At 42.2% G+C, this 25,179-nt stretch overlaps 1 protein-coding gene across 1 annotated transcript; it reads right to left on the bottom strand.

Moving 5' to 3' along the window:
• Window positions 1-1,123: 1,123 nt before the first annotated feature.
• On the bottom strand, window positions 1,124-14,044 carry LOC127197419 (C-type lectin domain family 4 member A-like). The gene is made up of 6 exons (XM_051155313.1): window positions 13,730-14,044; window positions 12,323-12,436; window positions 7,844-7,945; window positions 4,479-4,630; window positions 2,795-2,910; window positions 1,124-1,383 (listed from the first exon to the last, which is right to left on the bottom strand). Exons 1-6 carry the CDS (start codon window positions 13,809-13,811, stop codon window positions 1,236-1,238), a joined length of 714 nt encoding a protein of 237 aa, XP_051011270.1. The 5' UTR covers window positions 13,812-14,044; the 3' UTR covers window positions 1,124-1,235.
• Between the last annotated feature and the right edge of the window lie 11,135 nt (window positions 14,045-25,179).

Genomic DNA, 25,179 nt, shown 5'->3' with positions numbered 1-25,179 from the left:
ACCCCACATATGACAGATGCCAGCCAAGCAGTGATGCCACACACCTTTAATCCCAGCACTTGGGAGAGAGATATCTCATCTGGAGGCTAGCCTGGTCTATAGAGTCAGTCCTGGAACTACACAAAGGACTACACAAAGAAACGCTGTCTCAAAAAGAAAAAAAGAAAGAAAGGAAGAAAGAAAAGAAAATCCCCCAGTCACTTCTTCTCTGGGAAGTGAACTTGCAAATCTGACCACACATGAAACCGAAACCTGCATAAAAATAACTTGAATTTGGATATTATGAGGAAGTAAGTGGCTAATGAAAAAAGGCTCAGATGCAGGAACTCTGGATGTCACATAGTGATGACCCTGTGTAGATAAAAAGCCCACCTGTGTGTGGAATCCTTACAAGTAAATCTCACAGGAAGAAAATACAATAGCAATTTCAAGGAGCTGGGTGTTGGGGGAAACAGGGTTATGATGTTCAACTGAAAATTTCAGAACCAATGTGTATTGGGTGACAACAGTCAACAGTTTTGTAGTATGCACATGAATTTGTTTAGAAGAACCTTAAGTGTTGTTTATTACAAAAACACAAACAAATGGCCACTGTCTCAGTAATGGATGTGTTAACTAACCTGCAGTTATTTCCAAGTATATATGCACATCAGATCACATCAGGCATCTTCAGTATACAAAAGTTTATTTGTCAATTATACATCAACAGAGCCAAAGAGGGAAGACAAACAGGGCTGAACCACATTATCCAACCAGTGAGTAAAACCTTGGCAGACAGACATTAGCAGAAAGACACACGTGCTTTCTATATGTCTAGCACAATGTGAGGAGATGAGTGAGGAAATGATTCAGTGAAAATGTGAGCTGATGAGCTGATGTTCTCATAAGTGGAAGAATCAGTTACCTCCCTTCCTACCTAAAAGTCTGCAGACATCTCTTGCACATAAAGAAGTCATGAGGAAGCCAGGCAGTGGTGGCACGCTCCTTGAATCCAAACACTCAGGAAACAAACACAAGAGGATCTCTCTGAGTGTGCAGCCAGCCTGGTCTACACAATGCGTTCTAGGACAGCCAGGGCTACATAGTAAGACCCTGTCGCCAAAGACAGGGGCTGAAGCTGGGGTTCTAAGAACTGAGTTACGGATAGAGTTCCAAGTAGCTATGTTTGATCCCTAAGAGGACCAAATGAGGAACTTTCTAGCAGTCATGTCACGTGTCCACAGAGAATGTTTGATTCATAAGTAGAGCTGCCTCATCTCACACACTGCCCTATGATCACCATCACAAAGGGCATCACTCCAGCCCCATCTTTTAAGGTTTGGGTGATAACTTAGCACAACGCAGAATTCCCTGTTGCCATTGGGTTCATCTGAGTGCCAGGATCTGAAAGAGAAAGAGATGAGGGTAATTCTCACAGTCACCATACTTTGAAAAGGGATAGAGGCACTGAGGCTGCCCAACTCACCCCTCCCTCACTACAAGCTCTGGCGTTTCCCTTGAAAACTGAGGCCACAGCATGCAATATTCTCACACCTTATTGCATTACGCATTCACCCCCAACCATCTCAAAGGCTCACTTCTATCTATTTGATTGTTTCTATATTCTATCTGATAAAAAATACTTCATACTGGTACCATAGGCCAATGATTTTATCTTTTTTAAAATAATATTTTTATTCATTATTTGAGAATTTAATACAACATATTTTTATCATATCCTTTTCCATCCCCAACTTCTTCCAGATCCTCCCCAAACTCCTTAACCACTCAACTTCATGTTCTTTCTCTCTCCAAAAAAAAAAAAAGAAAAGAAAAGAAAAGGAGTCCGTTTTGTGTTTGGCAACTGACTACTCCAGAGCATGGGTCCTGCCCTGGAGTGCAGTTGCTAGACCTAGTGACACTCCACTAGTGAAAACTGACTTCCCCTCTTCAAGAAGCCATCAATTGGGAATAGCTAGGGGAGGGGCTTTATGCCCACTTCCCCTCCCCCACACTGGGATTTCATCTGGTGTGAGCTTGTGCAGGTCTTGGGCATGCTGCCACAGTCTCCATGAGTTGATGTGTGCATCTGCCCTTGCAAGTGGAACGACTTAGAACCTGAGGAACGCATTAAGATGTACAGATCCTCTACTCATTATATCTTGGGCAAGTACTTTAATTTCTGATATTATCAGTATCTTCTCTTAAAATTTGGAACTACAGTATCGCCATTATAGATGTTGCTCCTTAGACAAAAATATCAAGATAATAATATATTAAAAGTAGATAAGCCTATCAGAACTGAGGATGCTTCGCTTTTGAGAAATGTCACCTTTTAATAATCAATTATCATTGTAACATAATTTTTATTATCAAGATATAAACAGTGAAAAAGCCCAGAATTTTTTACCTAGATCTGAGGGCTATGGTTTGGGTAGCCTGAATCAATTACTGAGGTTCTTCAAATTCAATGTCCTCATCTCTAAAAGGAGAAATGGTAATGTGTGTTTTACAATATGTGATTAAATGAATTAATAAGTCAGGCTTCAGTGGCCTATGCCTTTAATCCCAGCACTCGGGAGGCAGAAGCAGGTGGATCTCTGAGCTCAAGGCCAGCCTGGTCTACAGAGTTCCAGAGCAGCCAGGGCTACACAGAAACCTTGTCTTGAAAACAATAACTAATTAATTAATTAACAAAATCATTGAACCTTGTACAAAGCAACTAAAACAAGAGTGAGCTATTTCATTCTTTTAATCTGACATCTTAAATCCCCAGCATGACACAGGGCCCAGGATTCCTCAACTCTAGACTTACATAGCACTTTGATTGTATGGTGTTTGATCAACCCACTGCCATTGTCCATGGCCCTCTGGATCTGATAGCCCCACATAATAAGCAGCCCAAGTGTCTAGGGTCTTGGTGATGAAATCCTAAAGGGAAAGAAAGAAAGAGAACTCAGTTTGGATTGAGGTAGGTTGGTTAGTCGGTTGGTTGGTTGGTTGGTCGGTTGGTTAGTTAGCTGGCTAGATAACTAGTGTGTTGGTTTGTTCAGCTATTGGAAACTGGTGGCTGTTTGGAGAGAAAGAGTCAGGTTCAAGGATGCAGCCCCCAATAGGCTATCCATGTTACAGAAGAGGTGTTACATTCGTGTACATACTGACAACAAATGGACTCAGTGGATTTAAAATAAATTTATGAAAACTGTGTTCTTAAAGAAGGGAATAGAGGTTGGTAGATAGAGATGAAATGGGGAGGGAAGGGAATGGGGGGCTTGATCAAATATTATATATGTGTATATATATATATACATATATATATCAAGCAATAAAATATTTTCTTCTTTAAATCATTCCATTTAAATCTTCAGTTATAGAAATATGTGCGGATAGCGTGGTAATTGATACAGAGTCACAGCATAGAATGAGCAAATCAGAGTTGCTAGCATTCCAGTGTCTTTCAACATGTTCTTTAAATCTATATTAATATATGATGGATGTATATTTTTATAAATATGGAGTAAGACTTCACCCGAGTTCTTTATATTTACACAAATATAAGAAGAAAAGGTAAAGCATCCAGAATTTGTCACTTGAAGAGACCTACTCACATCACATGTGGAAGCCATGTCTATCCTCAATCCTAAATAATTGCTACCTGAGATTTCCTTTCTTCACTGGGAGGTGCCATTCCTCAAAGTTGTACCTGGGAGAAAATCTGCAGACATGATCGGTGTTTTTCTCATACATTAAGTGTTTTTTAATCTCATTCCTGACTGGTCACTGGCTTTTTAGAATTTAACTTTATTTCCTAAACAGCTTAATAGGCCTCTGTGTTGTACAGTTAATGATGAAGCATTAGCATAGCAAAATCACAAGGTGATATGTCAGGCAGAAGCACATTGCCCTTTAACCCTCAAGGGTTGAACCTTTATGACGGCACAACCTTGTAGGGTTGTTTAGTTTCACTGGAGCAGGAACAAGGTGTAGAATGTAAAGGCTGAAACAACCTTTCCCTTTCTAAATTTAATTTTAATTTTATTTATTTATTCAGATTACAACTCAGTTGTTATCCCATCACTTGTATCCTCCTATTTCTCCCTCCCTCCTTATTCCCCTCCCCTAGGTATATGACTGAGGGGGACCGCCTCCCCCACTATATGGTCATAGGCTATCAAATCTCATCTTTTTTTTTTTTTTTTTTTTGGTTGGGTTTTTTTTTTTTTTTTTTTTTTTTTGGTTTTTTGAGACAGAGTTTCTCTGTGTAGCCTTGGCTGTCCTGGACTCACTTTGTAGACCAGGCTGACCTCGAACTCACAGCGATCCACCTGCCTCTGCCTCCCAAGTGCTGGTATTAAAGGCGTGTGCCACCACGCCCGACTCAAGTCTCATCTTGGAAAGCTTTCTGCCGCAGCCCCAACACCCACGTCAACAAAACCCACTCTTAGTAAAACCAGGCAGACAGCAGGCCAGCCCAGACCCCACTCTCTCCCAGAATGCACCTGTTCTTCCTGGCTGTGGATCACCAGCAGATGAGCACCCAAGCTGGAGCACTTCTCCTCACTCTCTTTCCAAGTTGCAGAGTCAGGGGAAGTGAAGTAGCAGTTGAAACCAAATGGCTTCCAATTCCTTGGGCAACAGCTCCAGACTTTGTCTTTAGTGGAAGAAAGGAGATGTAAGTACAAAGCACAGTATTTAACTGCAAAAATACACCCCAGGGCTCAGAGAAAAGGTAACTCATCATACCAAAAAACCAGGAGGTTTTCAAATTTAACAAAGCAAAGTAAAAAGATAATAGATGCTGAGAAGCAAGGTAAATACCCCTCCATGATTCTGGACCATGAAGGAAAGGGGAGAGAGCAGAGAGAATGTAAGAGCCAGAGGATGGGGAGGAGTGTTGGCTTCTGGGCATGACACGGATGCTGCACATTACAAACTCATTATGGCGGTGAACCACACAAGACTGAGCCCATCACCTACCCTTCCTAGAAGACCTCAGCAGCTAAAGGTTGCAGAATGAGGAAGTCATGTTCTTCAGTGATGTGGCCATTGATACATCACCCTCATCAAGTAGTTAACTACCCCCACCGTGCTCATGCAAGGAGTTCTCCCTAAATGCAGTGGGTCACAGAAAGCAAGACATGAAAGTAAGAGGAAGAAGTAGGAAGGGCACTTGGAACAAAGAAGAATCTTGGTGGTAAAAAGATCAAAGAACATTATATGTGTATAAAAATGTGAAAGAATTTTTTGAAGACTCAAGATAACAAAAACATTAGAATTTTCTGAACAAGATTTAAAGCACCCATGATAAAAGTGCTTCAGTGAAGCTGGGCGCAGTGGTGCACACCTGTAATGGCAGCACCCAAGGAGATAGAGGCAGGCGGATCTCTGTGTGTTCAGGGCCAGCTTGGTCTACAAAGTGAATCCAGGATAGCCAAGGCTACACAGAGAATCCCTGTCTTGAAAAAGAAAAAGGAAAAAAAAAAGTGTTTCAATGATCACAATAACCTGCAGGGTACAGTAGTGGTATTCATACATTGGTAGTAACCAACAGCTCTGTAATTGGACTTAAGACCCACTTACCAAGAGGAAAATAATTCCTGGTACTAGAAATCTAACCAGCTACCCAGGGCTAGTGAAGTCATGGATCTTGGAGAAGAACCTACAACCGCCACTTTATTAAACCAGTAAACTCCCTAACTACATTCTAAATATTTGTCCTTATAGCAACATATAAGTGTAGCCTCACCTCTCATCAAGGAAACTTCTCTTTGCAACACACAGAGACTATCTCAGAAAGCAACAACCAATCAAAAGGTGGAGTTGTGGAGCCCGTTCACAAGGGATACACCTGCAAAACAACTCTAGCACCTAAGGCTCAGGGGTTCTTTCAATAACAGAGGGTGTAAAGAGTGTAGGACTGAGAGGAACAGGGGATTTGCTCTGAGATCGTGTCTCCTAGAAATGTCAGAAGATGCACCCATAAAGTCTCACCGACACGACTGCCTAGACATGAGCTGAACATGGACAGCAACACAGACACGCTAATGTGGATGGGGTACATGGCAGGGAGTCTGTAAGTCCTCAATCCTACACGAAGAACTACAGGCAACCGAGGAATGCTGAGAGTGGGGGAAATAGTCTTCCTCAGGGAAGAGCACATCCACTAGTTAACCGTTACCAAATGGTCTGCCCTGAAAACGTACACACAATTAACATTATACATAATGAGCAGGTGGTACTTACGTACTTATTTTTTTTCTTCAAGGAGAGCTGTAGGGAATGTGTATACAGATAGACAGACAGATATAAACATATATATGTTTGTAATATACATGTATCCATATACATATGTAACAACAAATAACAAAACTAGAAGCCATGAACTTGAAAGATCTAGAAGGAGCTTATAGGAGAGTTTGGAGGTAGGAAGGGGAAGAAGAAATTATGTAATTACATAGTATATATTTATATATGTATAATTTTATATGTAATTATATTATAATCTCAAAAAATTCTAAGTGCTTCAATGAGAAGATACAGACGTCTTGGAAAAAGAAAAGCCAGCAAAGATACAAATGTCAATAAGAATTAAAATGGAAACTTTTTAACTTGAAAAATGCAATAACCTTTTCTATTTACAATAGATGGCACCAATACAGAATGGAGAGGACAGGCAAATCAATCCATTGCCCAGTAGAACAATAAAAAAGACCAACTTAATAAAATGAGATACACAGAAAAAAATAATACAGCCTCATATCATGATCCCAATTGTGTATATAGCAGACCCAAGATATATGAAGTATAAACTGACACAGGGGAAAAGAGAAATGAGACACTCAGAGGTGGAGACAACCACATTTAAAAAAAAAAAAAAAAAAAAAAAAACAGGAAGCGTGTAAAGGGCATTTCCCAACATGCTGGAAATAAATCAGAAGTCAGCAAATAAGAAAAAAAAAAACAAGAAAAAATCTGAGAACCAATTAATACATGCCTATATAATCTAGGTGTCAACCATTAAGGTCTTTTTTTTTTTTTTTTAAGGTCTTTTTTTTAAAACACATTTACCTAGGGTGGGATGTAGCTTGGAGTATTCGCCTAATGATCAAGGAGCGCTGGGTTCTAAACACAGCACATCATAAAACCACTTGCAGCCTCAGGACAAGGGAGGTGGAGGCAGGAGGACCGGAAGTTAATGTCATCTCAGCTGCATAAAGAATTTGAGGCAGCCTAGGATGCATGGGACTCTCTCTCTCAAAATAAAACTGAACTGAACAAAAATGAAAATACAACGTGTCAAAACTGGTAGGACGTTGTTCTTCAATGAAAGGGTCCAGGGCTATTCAGTGAAACGGCTGAGATGAGGATGGCGACCGAGCTATCTGTCACAAGTCTAGGATAAAATCCTTCTACATCCCAGAAGTAAGGAAGCAATTTGTTGAAGGTCACAGTCGAAGGGGCAGAAGGACCAATGAGAAGCGCTCCTAAGGCACAAAGGGGCAGAAGGACCAATGGGAAGCGCTCCTGAGGCACAAAGGGGCAGAAGGACCAATGGGAAGCACTCCTGGGGCACAAAGGGGCAGAAGGACCAATGGGAAGCGCTCCTGAGGCACAAAGGCAGGAAACACACAAGGATCAACTACAGTACAAAACAAACGGCCATGGTACGTGCAGATACAAGTGATTAAGTACAGTAGTAAGTGGACAGAAAAGACAAATCTCATAGGCGTAAGAATTTCAAAATACTATGTTGCTAAGCCTAATGGCTAACAACGCACTTCTCAGGGTGATGTCCTGGATTGCCTTGTGTAGGGTGTTTACACTCTACATTTGATAATTGGATTCAAGGTACATTAAATTTTACCTTCCACAGATGAGTGGCTTTTCATACAATCCAATTTTGTGTGATTCAGTTGTTTTATATTATTTTTTTCTTCAAGGAGTTCAGAATACATTTGAAACAAAACTGGAAAACAAAATAAAGATATTCGTTTTCTTGGTAGCATTATAATTTTATTATTTACTCATGACTTCTTTTCCTTGCTCCCTCTTTGTTTCATTGAGGCAGTGTCTAGCTGTGTAGCCCAGACTCATCTTTTTTTTTATTTTATTAATTTATTCTTATTACATCTCAATGGTTATCCCATCCCTTGTATCCTCCCATTCCTCCCTCCCTCCCAGCCCAGACTCATCTTAAACTCACAATTTATTGTCTCTCCCTTCAGAGAATGAGGCCTGAGCCTTCACAGTTGGCTTTTAATGAACCAAGACTGTCATGTTCATTTCAATTTAAAACAAACTCACAGACCCAAATTGGGGAGCTAGGGAGCTAGGGGTGGATCTAGGAGGAATTAGAAAGGACAGTAGGGTGAATATGATCAAAATGCATTGAATAACATTCTCAAAAAATTAGTAGAAATATATTTTTAAAAATCAAAAAGAAGGAAATAACCACACTACAATCCATAGACCCAAGGAAACCAAGGAAGGATGAAGGGAGGATGCTCGACTCTCACTCAGAAGAAGAAATAAAATAGACATCTTAAGTAGCAGATCGATGGGGGGGCGGATCTGAGTGGGAGAGGGGGTGGAGAGGGTAACATGGATGGGGATCAGGTGTGGGAAGAGAGGAGAGAGAGCCTAGAGAGAGAACAGAAATCGGTGCAGGGGTGGGAGGGTGTAAGGAAGGGCTAGGGGAAAGTTAGGGGAGGTTTAAGGGAGGCATCTCTGGGGCAAGGGAGGCTCCTCAGAGTCTATGAGGGTGACCCTAGCTGAGACTCCTAGAAGCAGGGGATAGGAAGTCTAAAGTCACCACCCCCTGAAGCCAATGGGGGGAGGAGGACGCCAACCCACTCACAAAACCTTCAACCCGATTTCTCCTGCCTACAAGAAGTGCAGGGATAAAGATGGAGAAGAGAAGAGATTGAGGGAATGCCAGTCCAATGACTGTCCCAACTTGAGACCCACCCCATGGGAGACAGACACCCTCTAACGCTATTCATGATGCTCTCCTATGCTTACAGACAGGAGCCTAGCATAGCTGTCTTCTGAGAGACTTCATTCAGCAGCTGATGGAAACAAATACACAGACCCACAGCCAAACAATAGGCTGGGCTCAGGGAATTTTGTGGGAGAGTGGGAGAAAGGATTGGAGGAGCCAGAGAGGTCAAGGACACCACAAGAACACCTACAAAGTAAACTAAGCTGGGCCCATGGGGGCTCACAGAGACTAGACCATCAGCCAAAGAGTATGCATGGGCTGGACCTAAGCTCCCTAAACATATGTAGCAGATGTGCAGCTCAGTCATCATGTGAGTCCCCTAACAATGGGAGTAGGGGCTGTCTCTGATTCTGTTGCCTGCCTTTGGATCCCTTTCCCCTGCCTTGTCTGGCCTCAGTGTGAGAGGATGTGCTTAGTTCTACTTCCAGGGTGGGTTGGTACCCCTTGGGGGACACTCCTTCTCTGAGAAGGAGAGGTCGAGAGAATGAGAAAGAGGCATGAGGATGAGACTGGGAGGAGAGGAGGGAAGGGGCTGGAATCAGGCTATATAGTGATTACAGAAATAAATAAGTGAAGAAATAAAGAAGGAAATACATTCTTTCTGTGATTTGTAATGAACATGATTTTTTTTAACTAATTGATCTATCTCTTTAGAATTGGAGGCTTTTCTCTTTCCTCACTATATCCTATTTGCTCTGTGACCCACTATATCCTGGCTTTTGCTTCTATCATTTTACCAAAACCATCCTTGAGCCAAACATGATGGTGCCTATCTATAATCCAAACACTGGGGATGGAAACAGGAGGATTTCAAACTCCAGGCCAGCCTAGACTATGTATCAAATCCAGTCTTGGCTACAAAGTGGGACAATGACTTTTAAAAAATCATTGAAATAGATTATCAGTAACATCCCAGGGCACTTATTATAGGTCTTGCTATTGGGCTTGAGCCCCCAGTTCTCTCCCTTCTCAGGCCATAGGACAGGGCTGATTTGCCTCACCTTTCCTGCCATCACTTACTGTGTTTTATAATCTCCCCTCCCTCCCCCCCCACCCCTTTAAAACTGCGACACTCCCCACTGTCCTGTTGCTATCCTTCCTGCTCTCTTCCCACGTGGTGGCACATACATCCCCCACGGTCTCACCAGCTGCCTGAATGTGAGGAAAACCTCAGACCTTCCCCTGCTGCCAAGTGTGCTCGCTAAACATGACACTTGAGGATAAACCCAACACGCTCAAAAGCCGAATCAATGTCTTCTATCCTAAGCCTAACCCCTCGCCCTGGGTTGTCCACCTGTGTGAACGTCTTCATCACAGCTGAGTCTCCCATGGCTGGGTTTGGAATGTCTTCACTCTCGGGTCCCCTTCATCCCCAGATCTTGATATTCAGCAGGCCTTTTCCTCCTGGGTTCTTTCCCCTTCACCACTCTTCACAGATAGAATTCTTGGGTCAGGATCTGATCGCATGACTACTGGGTGGTGCATTTGCTTTCTAGCCTTTCTCTTTACCTCTACTTTTCTCTATTCCACTTTCATGCTGGTCTAACAGTGCATTTCTGCACGTCTAATTTGACAGTTTCAATTCCCTGCCTAAAATTCTTCACTGACGACTTCTCCTGACTATGACACATTATAAAAACGCTAACTATTTTTTTTTTTCTTGAGACAGGGTTTCTTCTATGTAGCCTTGGCTATTCTGGATTTGATTTGTATGTCAGGCTGGCCTTAAACTCACAGAGATCCTTCCTGAGTGCTGGGATGACAGGCACCAACCATGCCTGGCGTGCTAATAGTTTTTAATAGTCTTATACCCATGCTTCATCTGGCCAGTCTCTCATTCAAAAGCTACTCTGACTACTTCCAAGTCGGGACTTGGAAGGCATGACTGGCTCTCACTCTCTGTCTTTGTGCACTAAGATGTTCCACGAACAAAGACGGGCTATCCTGGCCCTATTGCTCCAGTCATTCCAGGTGACAGTCTCTTCCTCCAAAGCTATGCTGCGTGTGCCTGGGCCACATGTATGTGGATGGTTGGATTCAATGGGACTACAGGAGCCTCCTAGCTGATGTCAACATAATCTACCAAGCCGCAGAAGCATAAAGCAAACCGAAAGCTGTCTCAATCTATGAAACTTTAGAGCTGCTTCTTAAGAAGCAGAAGATACTTGAAAAATGTTTAATGGAAAAAAATATCTAAACCCCTTTTTGTTTTAGAGACAGGGTCATACAGCATAGCCCAGGCTGGCCTTGCACATACTTTGTAGTAGCCCAGGTTGGCCTAGAATTGGCAATCCTCCTGTCTCAGTTTCCCAAGTGTTAAGATGACAGGCATGCAACTGCATGCCCCACCCAAATATTTTTACTGTTGCACAACAATTTTTCACAATCTGAGTCCCGACGTTGTCTACCACCTATGGCTTCGTTTCCCCCTCACTTGATACGCTTGCTTACACTTCCCCATATTTTCCCACACTCTCACACTTCCAGGACGCTGCTGACCCACGCAGGTCTACATGTCACCTCCTCCAACCCTACCTTGGCCCCCTGTGCTTACACTCTACCTGAACAACACCTCATATACAATTTTGTAACTGTTACCTCACTTGACCAATCTCTAAATTTTTAAGAAACGGGGCTATCATTCTTTCTGGACCCTCTAACACACTGCTTAACACACAGTAAATGGGCATTACTAATTATTGAAAGTAAAAATACACAAAAATATACTAATTTTACACTTTTTTTTTTTTAGATGAGTTCTCACTATGTAGACCTGGCTGGTCTGGAACTCACAGAGATCTATCTGCCTCTGCCACCTGAGTACTGAAATTAAACTAAGGGCATGTGCCACCATGTGGAAGCCAGCCTTATGCGGAAATCTTCTATTTTGCTAAAGTGGTTTAGATCGCACATGGTCTGGATGAGGAACAAAATAATTAGAAGGTGTTCCATTGGAGCACTGTCCCTGGATCAGCCCTGTGCATGTATCCCTTCTCATCCCCCACTCATTCGAAAATGTGAATGTCTGTGTGTCCAATGGGGCTGGCTCCTAAATGGTGCTGGGGACGTACAGATGCATCCTGGGTACTGAAATCTATTAAAGATGCCCAGGATTTCACCATGTGACCCTAATAAGCACGCACATGCTTCTCTAGTGAGAATGAATGGTTTGTACGGAAGCGTGATTCTAGAAAAGGGCAAAATCCCCCAATATTATCATCTTCCCAGGAAACATTACTTCTCCGGGTTTCCTGGGAAAGCCACTGATAATGATCTGTTTCCAATGGATGTCTCTGATTGTGCAAGGCACACACGGTTTACTTATTCCGTTGTCATACTTACTGATCAGAGTAACAGAGAATAAGATTGCCAACAGCTGGAAAAATACCAACAAGGCAAGAAGCAGCACGGGAAAGCCAGGGCTACTCTTTTGAGTGGTAGTCTTCTTTGGGAGAGCTAAAGGAGAAACCAAATGAAGTTAAGTCAGTAATGAATTCTGCCATTTTCTCTTCCTCATCTTCTCCCTTTTCTGCCATGCTACATTGATAGCGTAGACCCTTGAAATAGCATAAAAGTTGGCTAGGAGAGGAAGGATGATGTCCACTGGATAAACACGAAAGCACAACTTTCTACCACTGACAGGAACTCACAAATACTGATATTTGAGAGCTACATGTGTGCTTTTGTGTCGTTTTACGGAGTTTTAAACTGTGCAGACATGTATGCATATTTCCCCAATATGACTGGCATGTCACAATCACTCGTTTCTGCTCCATTGTTTTCCTTCACATTGGATTGTGGACATTTTTCTGTCGTTATATTTTCTTCATTAACCTTCTTTATTATGGCTACACAGTACTTTATTGTATATTTAAATAGTCTCCCAATCTGCTTCCAATGTTACTTTGAAGCCCTCAAAACCAGGTAAGTCTGTATAAGCATATATCGCATGTTTAGGATATAGTCTAAGGTCAACTTTTTAGCTACTATCTCTTGGTTAGAAACCATTCTCTGGGTTGGAGGGGACTGCAAGGGGAAGAGGTATAAATGTGGGGAGAGAAACAAAATGTCACAACTGCTTTCATGAGTGGTGAATTTAGGTGTCACTATATATAAACACATGTGTAAATGTGCGACATGAAAGCAGAAGGAAGGACTATTTCAGAAAGGGACGAGCGAGAGAAAGGAGGGAGATGTGAGACAGCTAAGGATAAGCACAAGGGGTGATGCTATGTCTGATGTACAAAATGCCATAATGAATCAAGTAACAGAGCTTGCATCTGGCATGTGTAAGGTCCCGCATCCTGCACCCCGTCTGAGTAGAGAAAGGGACACTCAAAACGCTCCTTCAAGATAAAATTGCCCCCAGACACAAACTAATTTCTTAAAGTTATCATATGCTGTCAAGTAAAGAGAAGAGAACTTCAATATTCAATAACATAATTTTCATAGAAAAGTATAGTTTTACATACATCAAAAATATGCAGAAGAACTCAGACTTTCTCTAAACGGCGAGAGTAAAGATATTAATGTGAACTCATTTCTTTGCCTGATACAAGGCAGCAAGACCTTCAGAGCCTCTTTGCAGACAATTCAACCTGTAGAGACCCCCCTCCCCCATCTCGCACACACAGCCTCTCCGACAGCCAGTAGCAAAGATACCCAGCCCTTGCTGGGGCCCTTCACCTCACCATTAGCCTAGACCATCAGAAAATGAGGTTACATTATTCTCGGGGTGGGGGAGTTTACCTGAGGTTGCGTCTGGGATGGTGCCTGAGGAAACAGGTTGAGTTTTGAAGTTCACGTCAGTGTAAATGTTGGGTGAAGCCATAGTGAGAAGAAACGTGCTTTCTTCAGAAAACCTGTGTCGTTCTGAATTTTTTCTTTTTTTAACAAGAAATAAGTGTGGTGATAATTATCCCATCATCAACTAGAAGATGCAGACGCACAAAATGGCCAAGTACCTCTGAAAGTACAGCATGAAAATGTAAAACCACAGGGTGAAACTCTCCGGGCCACAAAGGTCGGATCCCCACAAGAATCACAGGCTACAGCCGAGTTCGGCATGAATATGCAAACACTGTGAAAAGTGGACTGAGACGGGGAGGGGAAGAAATAGGAAGGAAAGAAAAAAGGAAGCAGGCATTAGACTTCAGTTCTGGCACCCATGTTCTCAGCACTCTGCAGCAGAGTTCGGGCACTTTGCACACGCAAACGCCATTTCTGCAGCAAAAAATGAGCTAACACTGCCGATCCTGTGGCCACAGCATCCTCTTTAGTGGGACCGCGAGTTCTGAGCATGACATTCTGAAAGGCTCCCTCCGTTCCTTTCGGGCTCAGTAGGATGTGCACGACTGTAAAAGCGGGATGGATTTTTTTTTTTTGTATAAAATGTTTTTAATAAAAAAATTAAAAACATATCATTCAACATAGTAACATTAAATTTTAAAAATGAAAGAAAAATTTGTTTTTTTACATTTTTTAAAAATATATTTTATTGATTTATCCATATTACATCCCAATTGTTATCCCATCCCTTGTATCCTCCCATTCCTCCCTCCCTCCCATTTTCCCCTTACTCCCTTTCCCTATTTTTTCACAGTCATACGGGATGGATTTTCTAAGTCTCTCTGGCTCCCAAAGTCTGCAGCCTGCGTTCCTTCCTCCCAAGAGGAACTCCCAAAACCAAGCCAACGCCCTGGCATGGGCTCTAGACTTTCTCTTCTGCTGGGTCAAGGATCCACCCTTCTACTGTTCTTCCGCTTTCTCCAGATTATTCCCTGCAGATTCTGGAGATTTGGCGGACTGGGCCAGGGTGCACTGTGTACTGCCTTTTAGAGTAACCACTCCCACAACCCGTGCCCCCCCCCCCCCAACACACACCCTGAGGTCATTTCTTCCCAGTGGCACAAGTTTTCTCTGCATCTTTCAAGAAATATGAAGGGCTCAAGGCACTAGGTGATTAACCCTTACATGTCTTCCCTCCTGAGTCAATGCAGTTCTTTTCGACTCAGGCTTGGCTGTGAAGCACAGGTACCCCCAACACACACACACACACACACACACACACACACACACACACACACACCTACCTGTTGGGAGTTGGTCTGGCCCACTGTGTATTCAGATACTGATTTTCTGTGCCCTGCAACCTGGTAACAGTCCAATATGGGCACTGTCATTTCTATGAAGAATCTCCTGTATCAATGTTGTATAAACATTGCTCCCCATTTATCTCTGATTAACAAAGATTCTGGGAGCCAGTGACTGGACAAAGAGGACAGGGAGGCTGGACTTCCTTATGTTCCCAGTGTTGGGGGGATGGGGGTGGGGCGGGGGATCTCAGGTAGAAAGAGAAGAAGAAAGAAGAGAGAGAGAAAGGACATTGCCATGAGGAGCGGGCCATGAGCTGATGGAGCCGAAGCCACCCAGGGGGGGACCAATACGGCCAGTAACTCGAGGTGTGTGGCCAGGAAGTAGCCAAACTAGTGTAGAGATTTTTCTCCCCTTTGGTTGTGTCTTTATACAGTTTTGTTACTGGTCCATGGTGGTTGAATGAGAATTGCCCCCAGAAGCACACATATTTGAATACTTGGTCCCCATTTGGTGGCTGTTTAGTTGGTGATGTGTCACTGGGTGTGGGCTTCAGGTCTGAAGGCCTCCCGCCATCCCCAGTGTCCCCTCTGCCTCCTGCCTGCTGTTCCAGATGTGAGACCGCGGCTGTCCCTGCTGCCACACCTTCACGTAGCCATCATGGACGCTAACCCTCTGGAACTATAAGCTCAGTTAAGTGTGTTCCTTTGTACGTTTCTTTGGTCTTGGTGCTTTACCACAACAACAGAAAAGTCACTAATACACGCAGGGCAAGCCTGGCTTTGTAGGATAAGCTTAGTGGGGTCATTTCCTGCGTATTTTATGGGACTCTTTGGAACATGCTCATATTAAACCTTTGAAAGTCTGGTAGAATTTAGCAATGAACCCACCTGCTCTTGGGATCTTTCTTTGGGGAAAACATTAGTTACTGCTTCAGTCTCCTTGCTTGTTCCAGGTCTGCTTAAACTGTTTTTATCTGTTCTGCCTTTCATTTTGGTAGGTTGTGTACATTCATGGATTTATCCATTTCTCATTGGTTCTCTAGCTTTTTGAAATGTATGTTTTTAAGGTATTCCCTAATAGACTTCTGGGTTTCACTGGAGTCTCTTTCCTCTCTAATTTCTTCTGGTTAGTTGAAGTGAGTTTCTCAATCTTCCCAGCCAACTGTTCCTTTAAGAACTGTCTGGAGGGTTGAGAGTGTTGTCATAAACTGTCTTCATATGTGCTAATCTTGTAACGTCTTTATTGCTTCATCAACTTTGAAAAAGAATTTAGAATCCTACTTTTTAAAAAGACCAATGACCTCAAATAATAAGGTAAATATTCTAATGTAACCAAGTCAGGGCCTAGTCAAGACAGTTACTGTGGAGTCTGACTAACTCCTTTCTGTTAAAGGGCAACCAGACTCCATTGTATCACAAAAGACCTGCAACGCTAGCCCAGAAAGAACTCCCTGGATGAGGCCAAGCTGACTAGAAGCCAATGTTTGTGTTCTAAGGGGGAAAATGCTTATACCTCCAGGTCTGGGTAAAATCCTGCACCAGGTTACTTCAACCACAAATGAATTCAACCTTACAGTCCTTATGTGCTCACCTAGCAACAGCCAATCAGCTCGCTTTGGGAAAGCACCCAGAGTCCAAATATACTTTCTGCTGGTCAAACTGACCACAGATGGTCTGGCACATAACAACAGCCAATCAGGGACAGACATGTCTATCTGTTAAATGTCATCAAATCATATACTATAAAAACCCATTTCTTTGTCTAAAACCTATAAAAAAAAAAAACCACACACTCTAAGCTCAGGGCTCCCACTTCCAATCTGCTGTGTTGGTGAGAGAGGGAGTCCCTGCCCGAGTCTGAATAAATAACCCTTGTGTGCTTGCATCAGAAGTGGCTCCTGAGTGGTCTTTGGGGACCTTGCGATCTGGGCATAACATTACTAAAATGAATGAAGCAAATAATAACTTGGAGGAGAAATTCAGCAAGGAACTGAAACAGAGAGAGAGAGAGAGAGAGAGAGAGAGAGAGAGAACCAAGCAGAAAATCAGGATATCAAAGAAACACTCAAACAAACAGGGGCTGGAGAAGGTTCAGCAGGTACCACTCTTACAGAAGATCCAAACATGCTTCCCCACACACAGCTATAATAGGCAGCTTGCAATCACCTGTAACTTCAGCTCTAGGGGATGTGGCATCCTCTTCCAGCCTCTTCAGGCACATGTACTCATGTGCACTTACCCACCACACACAGAAACATGTGCACACGCACAGTTTTAAACATAAAGATATTCTTTTTAAAAATCAATCAAATAACAAATATAAACATATCAGGCTCCCTGACTCATCACCATATTGTGACCCACAACCCCCTGCTCTACCCAGAGGCCACTACAGCTACTACAACTACAGGTAGACCACCTACCACATGAACCACCCCATTCTCTCACTGCCTGCCTAACCTGCCTTTAATTGCCCTACCCAGTCTCATCACCATAGTCTGGCCCTTAACTCTGGCTGAGGATCCCTGTTAGACCAGAGACAATGCTAAATGCCAGAAATCCAGGCAGGCCACTGCCCACAGACTGCCCCACTCTCTCAGTACTCACCCACCTCACTCCCAATCGTCTCTCCCATCCTCCCCGCCATGTCCCAGCCTGCAATTCAGATGGAAAGCCCCTGTTCAACAGAGGCTACCCCAGCCATCAGAAGTACAGCCCCCAACTCAAGTGGAGACCCTTTATTCAACCACAGGCCACTCCAGCCGGAAGACCAGAGATGAAACAGAAACCAAGGAAAAAATACTCACCCAACAAAGACAAACTCAGAAATCAGCACATGTGCATATATGTGACAGAAATTGATTTACATTCAGAATTTTAGACACACCAAGATAGGAAAGATGTCTTCTTCAAGGCCATCAAATACAAACAGCCAAAACACTAAGAATGTAATATTTATATAATTTCTGATTGTGTCATGGTTCTTCTTGATATAGGTAATCTATTATATATATGTGTAATAATATAAATGTATATGTAAAAAAAATAAAATAATAATTAAAAAAAGAAAAATTATTAATGAGAAGATCTTCACCTAGAGGATTTAAAGAACAAATGGCTGATTGTTTTTATATAAAAGTTTATATTTGTGATTCTTTTAAGATTTTTATAAGGTTAATTTTAAGATAATTGATTCTTTCATTGTAACCACAAATTTCAGCCTGGAAGTAAAGGGAAACGAGCTGAAAAAGTTAAAAAAAAAAAAACCACTCCAAACCAAATTCCTGAACTCCAGAAGAAGAACACAATCAACAACAGCCAAAGCAATATGTCACCACCAGAGGCCAGCTATATACTAGATCAAGCCCTAAATATTGCAACACAGCTGAAGCACAAGAAAATGACCCTAAAACCAACTTTATGAAGATGATAGAGGTCCTTACAAAAGAAATTAATAAATCCCTTAAAGAAAGCCAAGAAAAACAAACAAACAAACAGCAGAAAAAGGAAATAGAAACATAATAAAAACCCGAACTATAGGAATTCTGAAGATGGAAAATCAAGGTAAAAGAACAGGAAGGACTACAGATGCAAGCATCACCAACAGAATACAGGAGATGGAAGAAAGAATCTCAGATGTTGACAATATGATAGAAAAAAAAGGATACATTGGTCAAAATGTTAAATCTGAAAAAAAAATCCTGACACAAAACATTCAGGAAATTTGTTAAACTAGGAAAAGATCAAAGCTAAGAATAATAGCAATAGAACAAGAAGAATTCCAGCTCAAAGGCACAGAAAATAATCTTCAACAAAATCATACAAAAACATTTTCCTAACCTAAAGAAGGCCATACCTGTAAAGATACAAGAAGGATACAGAACACAAAATAGATTGGACCAGAAAATAAAGCCCCCCTTGCCACATAATAACCAAAGCACTTAACATAAAGAACAAAGAGAATAATAAAAGCTGCAAAGGAAAAAGCTAAGTAACATATAAAGACAGAGCTATTAGAATTGCACCTGAAGCCAGGCATGGTGATACACTCCTTTAATCCCAGCACTTGGGAGCAGAGGCAGGTGGATCGCTGTGAGTTTGAGGCCAGACTGGTCTACAAAGCAAGTCCAGGACAGCCGAGATAACATGGAGAAACCCTGTCTCAAAAAAAAAAAAAAAAAAAAAAAAATTGCACCTAACTTCTCAATAGAGACTCTAAAAACCAGAAGGGCCTGGAAAGATGCCCTGCACACTCTAAGAGACAAGGATGCCATCCCACACTAGTACTATACACAGTAAAAACTTCCAATCACCATAGATGGAGAAAACAAGATATTCCATGATAAAGTCAAATTCAAACAATATCTATCCACAAATCCAGCTCTACAGAAGGTACTAGAAGGAAAATTCCAACCCAAGGAGGTTAACTACACCCATGAAAACACAGAGAATAAATAATCTTGCACCAGCAAAACAAAAAAAGGGACACACACACACAGACACACACATACAAACAAAAACAAAACGAACACTACCACCACCAAGAACAGCAACAACAAAATAGCAGCTATTAACAATCACTGCCCATTAATACCTCTCAATATCAATGGATTCAATTCCCCCAACAAAAAAGACACAGAATAACAGAACAAATGTGAAAACAAGATCCATCCATCTGCTGAATACAAGAAGTATACATCTATATCAAAGACAGATATTACCTCAGAGTAAAGGGTTGGTTAGGAAAATAAATTTTCCAAGAAAATGGACCTAAGAAACAAGCTAGTATAGCCATTCCAATATCTAACAAATCAGACTTCAAACCAAAATTAATTTTTAAAAATGTGGAAGGACACTTCATATTCATCAAAAAAAAAAAAAACCCACCATGATGATCTTTCAATTCTTAACATGCATGCCCCAAACACAAGGGCACCCACAATTGTAAAGAAAACACTACTAAAGTTTAAATCACACAACGACCCTCATACATTGATAGCGGGAGACTGCAATAGCCCGTTCTCACCAACAGATGGCTCACCCAGACAAAAACTAAACAGAAATACTGCAGCCAGCAGACATCGTGAGCCAAATGGCCATAACCGATAGCTACAGAACATTTCACCCAAATGGAAAAGAATACACCTTTTTCTCAGCACCTCACAGAACTTTCTCCAAAACTGACCAAACACTAGATCTCAAAGCAAGTCTCAACAGATACAAGAAAATGGCAATAACCCCCTGCATCCTATCAGACCTCCACAGATTAAAGCTGGTTTTCAACAACAGAAACAACAGAAAGCCTACAAACTCATGGAAACTGAACAACTCTATACTGGGACAAGGCAGAAATACAGAATGAAATTAAAAACTTCCTAGAATTAATGCAAATGAAGGCACAACCATAACCAGACTTATGAGACACAATGAAAGCAGTGCTGAGGGGAAAGTTAATAACACGAAGAGCCTACATAAAGAGATTGAAGAGGCCTCACAATAGGAACTTGATGGCACCTGAAAGCTCTAGAGCAAAAACAAGCAAGCGTAATCAAGAGGCGTACACAGCAGGAAATAATCAAAGTGAGGGCTGAAATCAATTAATTAGAAACAGAGAACAACACCAAAAGTCAGTGAAACAAAGAGTTGGGTTTGGTTTTTTGTTTTGTTTTGTTTTTAGAAAAATCAACAAGATAGGCAAACCCTTAGCCAAACTAACTAAAAGATAGAGACAGAATATCCAAATTAACGAAATCAAATGAAAAGGAGGAGAACATAACAACAGACACTGAGGAAATCCAAAGAATCATTAGGTTATACTTTTAAAAATCTGCACTCCACAAAATTGGAAAAGCTAGAAGAAATGGATGAGTTTCTCAATAGACATCATTTACCAAAGAAAAATCAAGATCAGGTGTACATTTTAAATAGACCTGTAATGACCTAATGTCAGCAGTGACTGCAAAGATTCACTTCTGAGAACGGTGGTGCTGAGTGTTCAGCCATATCATATCACCCCCTCCAAGATTCGGGCAACACCTCACGAAAGGGGGAGATAAAGAATATAACAGCCAGAGGAACGGAGGGGCAGGGAACTCAGAGCAACTGGGATCACCTGAGGAAGACTGGGCCTATAGACGTGGACTGGAGAGAGAGTCCTGAGGCGCCCCATCCCTGAGGGTTTATATGTAGCTAATGGTTAGTGGGAGAAAGAGGGACATATTCTTCAGCGAGGTAGCCACTAAGAAGATGCCCATGCTCTATAGACAAGCCCTCACCCACGATCCCATGAGAGTCCGTAAGGAAACTCACCGAGTCATTAGAAGATAAAGACGCGCAAATAGAAGGGGTTCAGCAGAGGTTGGAGAGTGACAAAACAAGGTAACAGAGGGAAGAGCATATGATCAAAATACATTATGCACATGTATGGAGACATCATAATGACACCCATTATAGCATTAATTAGCATACATTAACAAAAAATTTTAAAGATATAAAGAATACATTCTTCATTGTTGTTATCAATCGACTTTGCAACTAAATTATAAACCTAATCATCCGTTATATATGAACTGTGGCAGAAAAGGTCATTGAAAAGTATAGCCCCCCCTCAAATGTTTACTTAAGGAATAATGTCTGAAAACTATCGTCTGACCCTTACTTTCAGCCTGACTAAAGCATCTGTTACTTCTACAGTCTCAGCAGAATCTTTACATACAACAGCACCAGGCAGCTAAGTGTGGCGGCGCACACCTGTAACCCCAGCACTCAGGAGGCAGAGGCCCGTAGATCTCTTGAGTTCAAGGCCAGCTTGATCTATAGAGCAAGTTCCAGGACAGCCAAAGCTACACAAAGAAACCCTGTCTCAGGGAGGAAAAAGAAAAGGAAGAAGTTGGCTTTGCCTGTACATTTAGTTCAAGTTTCTCATACGCTGCATGAGATCCTATCACAAAAAAAAAAACGAAAATCAGCCCATCACTCAGGAGCAGAAGCAGGCAAATCTCAGTGAGTTCAAGGCCAGCCTAGTTTACATAGTGAATTCCAGCATAGTCAGGGCTCTGTAGAGAGATTCTGTCATAAACACACACACACACACACACACACACACACACACACACATACACACACACACGAACTAATAAACAAAAAAAGACCTCAGATGATCTTCCTTTCTTTTATTTATTTATTTATTTATTTATTTATTTTTATTAATTTATTCTTGTTACATCTCAATGTTTATCCCATCCCTTGTATCCTCCCATTCCTCCCCCCCCCCCCATTTTCCCATTATTCCCCTCCCCTATGACTGTTCCTGGGGGGGATTACGTCCCCCTGTATATTCTCATAGGGTATCAAGTCTCTTCTTGGCTACTTGCTGTCCTTCCTCTGAGTGCCACCAGGTCTCCCCCTCCAGGGGACATGGTCAAATGTGAGGCACCAGAGTACGTGAGAAAGTCATATCACACTCTCCACTCAACTGTGGAGAATATTCTGACCATTGGCTAGATCTGGGAAGGGGTTTAAAGTTTACCTCCTGTATTGTCCTTGGCTGGTGCCTTAGTTTGAGCGGGACCCCTGGGCCCAAATCTGCCTTTCATATTGTTCTACTTGTAGATTTCTAGGACCATCTGTATCCTTTTATTTTGCTATTCTCCCATGCGTCTCTCATTCTAGAGTCCTCTTCAGCAAGGCTGAGAAACGTGTCCTACAACTGTCCCAGTTGCTGGGGTAAGTACGCCCTCTAGTGGTCCCGCAGTGACACAGCCAGACGTAACATCCATATGAAGTGTTGCCATGACATTTCTTTCCTGCCATGGCGTAGCATCAGAACATACAAGAATTTTTAAAAAATAAAAAACTGAAAAGCAAACAAAAAAAACATCAGTAGTAGGGTCTTTTTAACACCACTTCTAAGTAAATGACGTTGTTATTAATGAGGCAAAGCGGGAGGTCGCAATGGACAATCCCTTTACTTCGGGCTCAATTGCAAAACAATGCAAGCAGGGACACGAGACATTTCTTGTCCTTATTTTGTATCTTTCAAAAAGAAACTAGGAAGGAGAGAAAGAAGATATATACATACATACACACACACACCCCAGGTTTAAAGAACCAACAAGTAGCAGGGCATGGTGCACAAGCCTTTAATTCCAGGCTCTAATCCTCAAACTCCGCATTTGAGGTCAGTGTGGTCTACACTGTGAGTTCCGGGACAGTCAGGGCTATTTAGAGGCACTCTGTCTCAAACCAAACAAACAAAAACAACAAAGTAAAAAACACTTCACCCTCTTTTTCTCCAATCTATTGAGCTCAGGGCTGGGGACACGGCTCGGTGGGCAAGAGCACTAGCTGTGCCACATGAACCTCTGCGTTTGGATCACCAGCATGCACAGAGAAAAGCCACGCACTCACCTGCAAGCCAGCACGGAGGAGAAGAGGAGAGAGAAGCACGGCTGGGACTGTCACCCATCAGTCTCGCTGAAAAACAGCAAGCTCCATGTTCACCCTAAGTGTGGTAGAGCAGGGCACCCCAAATCTTCCTCTGGCCTCTATGCTCTCATCCACATGCACACATTCATGTAACAGTCCTTCCCCCCAGACCTTAGCACAAGTGACGCCATGATGGAAGTACCATTCAGGCCTTAGAACCCAACACACAGGCAGCACCAGCTGCTAAAATAAAAACAAAGGCCTAATCCACCAAAGGCCATAGTCCTGGCAGTCTCTAAATTCCTAACCTTGCTTTGCCCTCCGTAGTGCTGCTTCTAGCTAACCTTTCTTGTTAAGTGAAGTATGTTAACCCAGGATGTGATTTTATCCCAAACACCAGTTTAGTAGCCTGAGGCTAATGAAGGTGTTCTATTGCCTTAAACCAATGTCTGAGTGAGTAGTCTTCTTTAAGGGATACCCCACTACAAAACACAGAGGCATACATCACAAAACAAAAAGAATATTTAGTTACATTTCAAAAGGGCTAGAGAGATGGCTCAGCAGCTGTGTGCTCAGAGGACTTGAGATTGGTTCTTAACACCCACATCAGGCAGTTCACGGGCGTCTGTAACTGCAACTCCAAGAGACCTGATGCTTTCTTCTGGCCTCCACAAGACAGACAGACATACACACACACACACACACACACACACACAAATAATATTTTTAAATAAAGTTATAAAGAATATATAGTACCTGAATTTCAAGTAAGTAATCTCTGAGATATTTGCCCAGAAGACAGATTGGAAATCTGTCTGCCTTTTACCTATACAAATTGTGTAACACTTATTTATTTTTTTATGATTTATTTAATTTTATGTGTATGTGTATGTATGTGCACCACGTGTACAGGTGCCTGCAGAGGTCAGAAAAGGACAACAGATCCCCCAGAGCTGGAGTTACAGACGGCTGTGAGCCGCCTGACATGGGAGCTGGGACTCTGTGAGGGCAGCAAATGCTCTGCACTGTTCACTAATGTTTGTTGTATTTACTGTGTGTGTGTGTGTGTGTATAGGTGTGTGCATGTGTGCATGCCACAGCACAAGTGTGGCACTCGGAGAACAATCTGAAGGACTAGGTTCTCTACTTCTGTCACGTGGGTTTCAGGGACTGAACTCAAGTAGTCAGGTTTGGTGGCAAGCACCTTTATCCACTGAGCCATCCTGCCAGGCCAACAGTTCTAATTTGATTTTTTTTTCTTGTGTGTGTGTGTGTGTGTGTGTGTGTGTGTGTGTGTGTTTTTGGCATGCCTATGGCCAGAAGACAACTTAACAGGAGTTAATCCTCTCCTACACTGCTGGTTCTGAAGAATGAACTCAGTTTATCAGGCTTGACAGCAAGCACTTACCTGCTACCATCTCACTGGCCTTCTTTTTGACTTTTTGATACTAATCATTTTATTCCCATACAATAAAAATATTTTTCTCCTTTTCACAATGCCTTAAGGGTGGAAGACACTTGACAGAGGAGGCATATAAAAGGCAGAGGCTAAGTGGGACAACTCCAATGTTTATATTCCAATTCTTTAAAGTTTAAGCTGCTCTACTAGACTGGAGGCAGGGCTCTGTATGTAGTCGGGTTGAAGTCTGAGGAACAGCTTTCTAAGGGAGGCTGTCA

This window comes from Acomys russatus, chromosome 13 (assembly GCF_903995435.1).
Source record: "Acomys russatus chromosome 13, mAcoRus1.1, whole genome shotgun sequence".
In the NCBI taxonomy this organism is placed as follows: domain Eukaryota; kingdom Metazoa; phylum Chordata; class Mammalia; order Rodentia; family Muridae; genus Acomys; species Acomys russatus.
Note: the sequence above shows the minus strand (reverse complement) of the source record. Positions and strands in the feature narration are given on the sequence as shown.

Excerpts from the sequence above, each read along its gene's own strand:
- LOC127197419 (XM_051155313.1), bottom strand. The coding sequence starts at position 13,811 with ATGGCTTCACCCAACATTTACACTGACGTGAACTTCAAAACTCAACCT. Across the intron at positions 12,437-13,729 it reads CATCCCAGACGCAACCTCAG|CTCTCCCAAAGAAGACTACC; the intron begins GTAAACTCCCCC and ends TTTCTCCTTTAG. Across the intron at positions 7,946-12,322 it reads ATTCTCTGTTACTCTGATCA|TTTTGTTTCAAATGTATTCT; the intron begins GTAAGTATGACA and ends TTTGTTTTCCAG.